The 3,112-nt window shown below is 40.5% G+C and overlaps 1 protein-coding gene across 7 annotated transcripts in view; it reads left to right on the forward strand.

Moving 5' to 3' along the window:
• si:dkey-166d12.2 (rap1 GTPase-activating protein 1) overlaps positions 1-3,112 on the forward strand; it is an 89,011-nt gene that overhangs the window by 53,774 nt on the left and 32,125 nt on the right. For 5 of the 7 annotated variants that reach the window (XM_034868316.1, XM_034868312.1, XM_034868315.1 and 2 more), the window contains one exon: positions 31-124. The exons of the other annotated variants lie outside the window; for them this stretch is intronic. Coding sequence is in view for 3 of the 5 variants with exons in the window: in XM_034868312.1 (XP_034724203.1) it covers positions 31-124 (94 nt within the window). In the remaining 2 variants the exon portion in view is untranslated. The remainder of the gene's footprint in view (positions 1-30; positions 125-3,112) is intronic. 7 annotated transcript variants of the gene reach the window in all.

Raw genomic sequence — 3,112 nt, forward strand, 5'->3', positions numbered from 1 at the left:
CCCCCCCCCTTCATCCTCTCTGACTCACAGGAAACAAGATGGAAGGATTCCTAGTGTATCTGATGAAGTAGAGCCCTCACTAGCACCCTCCCACCCTCCATTTCCTCTTCCCTCACTTCCAAAGGTAACACAAGACTTCGACCTGTTCTCTTCTCTATTCAGGTTTGCATTCGGTATACAGCCGCTGGAATCGCAAACTGAGACAGTGCCAAGATATTGATCTGATAAATGTCAAACTGAGAATTCTAACATCCCTACAAAATAAATGATCCTTTAGCTTTACAGCTGACATTTTGTCACCCCAGTATAATCACAGGTGTGATTACAGTATGTCTCAGGTGCCCATATAAACATTTTAAACATTTTCAGTTGCTTAATGGAGTCATTCCTCATGTTATAGTAATACTGGCCGTTTAAAAGATCTCTTTCTAATTCACTTCCACTGTACATTTTGGGTGACAAAATCCACTGTCCTCATTTTGTGCAATTTTTCTGAAGTTAATATGAGGCTTCAGCATTCTGAAGCAGGTATAGGAATGATTACAGCAAGCAACATTGCTAGTGTGGCTTGCTTACTGGTACACTGGACCAGAGCCAGTATTAAAGGTCCCATGACATGGTGCTCTTGGATGTTTTTATATAGACCTCAATGGTCCCCTAATACTGAATCTGAAGTCTCTTTTATACGGTGGCCGACAGGGGCAAACGCTCTGCAACTTCAGAAAACACATGCAAATAGGCATAACACAAGCAAAGTAAGAAAACAACTTCATTAATTTGACAACACATGCGCAGCATTCAGCAAACGCGCTGCATACACACAACACAACCAGATAAACACACACGATGCAAATAAAAAACGATGCAAACAGAAAAGCACACAAACCACGAAAACAAATGCAAGTACAAAACGCGCTGCATAAAGAGTCCACAACGGAAGTGCTCCAGGCCTCTAGAGGGAGTGCTAAGTGGAACAGCTGATTTTAGACCCCACGGAACAAGAGAGCGCGACAGAGCGAGCTGATGAGAGGTTTGTTTTGAAACGGGACCAAAAGTGAAGATAGCGGCGACATAACAAGGTTATCATTCATTTCAACATTTAGCCCTCCTCTTTTACAGTATTTTAACAGAGCAACAGGTTTACGTAGCCAGTTGCGGTGTTGAGACTGACTTCTACAGTAGTTTGCTAGTGACAACGCTGTGTGCCTGATCTTTCATCGCTAACATTAGTCCGCAGTGGGAAGGATAACTAACTACTGATCTGGGCACCTGAGTGTTTTGATTGCATTATGTTAGTTTCCTCTTCTCTGAATCGTCTCTACATATGATAGAATACTGGATTGATCAGCAAGGTAACTTTGCAGAAGAGAAAGGAGCATTAGACATGTTCAAGAAGAAATAAAGATCAGGGATATGTGACCAGGAAAAAAAGAGAGTTGAAATAAACAAAACACAGGGTGAACATTAATATACAGAGAGACATAGGATCAGCAGACACTAAACATTTCACATTCCTCTGATGTGACCTTTCTCTTTATTTAGTGATGATCGCTATATGGGACTTTCTTTGCCACATCTTTTAGAAATCTGATGTATTTGCCACACCTATAAAAAAACAAACAGGGGATCTGTCAAGGCAGATCAACAATATGGACAGTACATCTGTGGGGTAAAAAGACAAAAGCTTGCAAAGTCGGCGAGTTAAAATCAGAGAGAGAGGATATTTGTTTACACAAAAAAGTGTCTGTTGATCTTCTGTATATGGATGATTACCTGTGTTCAGTTTCATTCTGTCACCTCTTTCTTTCCTTGTCACCTTTCCCTGCTATTTATTTCACCTTGAGCAAAATAATGATCGAATGCTCTCTTCCCCGCTCCTTACCATCTTCCTATTTTGTCTTAGTGTCCTTTCTCTGCTTCCTTTCGTCCTTTATCTTCACATTGTATCCCTGTTTTCTTCAACCCTTCTCTCTCATTCTCATCTCACTGTGCTCTCGCTGATATTTATCTACTGTCTTCTTCTCTTTTTGCCCCGTAAACGTAGATTTATTTACATTTATTTTTACATTCCTTCTTTACTCTCCTTATTCCCCTTCTTTGCTTCCAGTTGTCATCTCTCCACCTTCCTCTTCTGCAAAGTTACCTTGCTGATCAATCCAGTATTCTATCATATGTAGAGACGATTCAGAGAAGAGGAAACTAACGTTAATGCAATCAAAACACTCAGGTGTCCAGTTAAGTAGTTAGTTATCCTTCCCACTGCGGACTAATGTTAGCGATGAAAGATCAGGCACACAGCGTTGTCACTAGCAAACTACTGTAGAAGTCAGTCTCAACACCGCAGCTAGCTACGTAAACCTGTTGCTCTGTTAAAATACTGTAAAAGAGGAGGGCTAAATGTTGAAATGAATACTAACCTTGTTATGTCGCCGCTATCTTCACTTTTGGTCCCGTTTCAAAACAAACCTCTCATCAGCTCGCTCTGTCGCGCTCTCTTGTTCCGTGGGGTCTAAAATCAGCTGTGAGGCCTGGAGCACTTCCGTTGTGGACTCTTTATGCAGCGCGTTTTGTACTTGCATTTGTTTTCGTGGTTTGTGTGCTTTTCTGTTTGCATCGGTTTTTATTTGCATTGTGTTTGTGTATTTGAATGTGTTGTGTGTATATGCAGTGCGTTTGCTGAATGGTGCGCATGTGTTGTCAAATTAATGAAGTTGTTATCCTAATTTGCTTGTGTTTTGCCTATTTGCATGTGTTTTCGGAAGTTGCAAGGCGTTTGCCCCTGTTGGCCACTGTACTTTTTTATAGACCTTAGTGGTCCCCTAATACTGTATCTTAAGTCTCTTTTATATAGACCTTATTGGTCCCCTAATACTGTATCTGAAGTCTCTTTTATATAGACCTTAGTGGTCCCTAATACTGTATCTGAAGTCTCTTTTATATAGACCTTATTGGTCCCCTAATACTGTATCTGAAGTCTCTTTTATATAGATCTTATTGGTCTCCTAATACTGTATCTGAAGTCTCTTTTATATAAACCTTAGTGGTCCCCTATTACTGTATCTGAAGTCTCTTTTATATAGACCTTAGTGGTCCCCTAATACTGTATCTGAAG

This window comes from Etheostoma cragini, chromosome 4, assembly GCF_013103735.1.
Source record: "Etheostoma cragini isolate CJK2018 chromosome 4, CSU_Ecrag_1.0, whole genome shotgun sequence".
Taxonomy (NCBI): Eukaryota; Metazoa; Chordata; class Actinopteri; order Perciformes; family Percidae; genus Etheostoma; species Etheostoma cragini.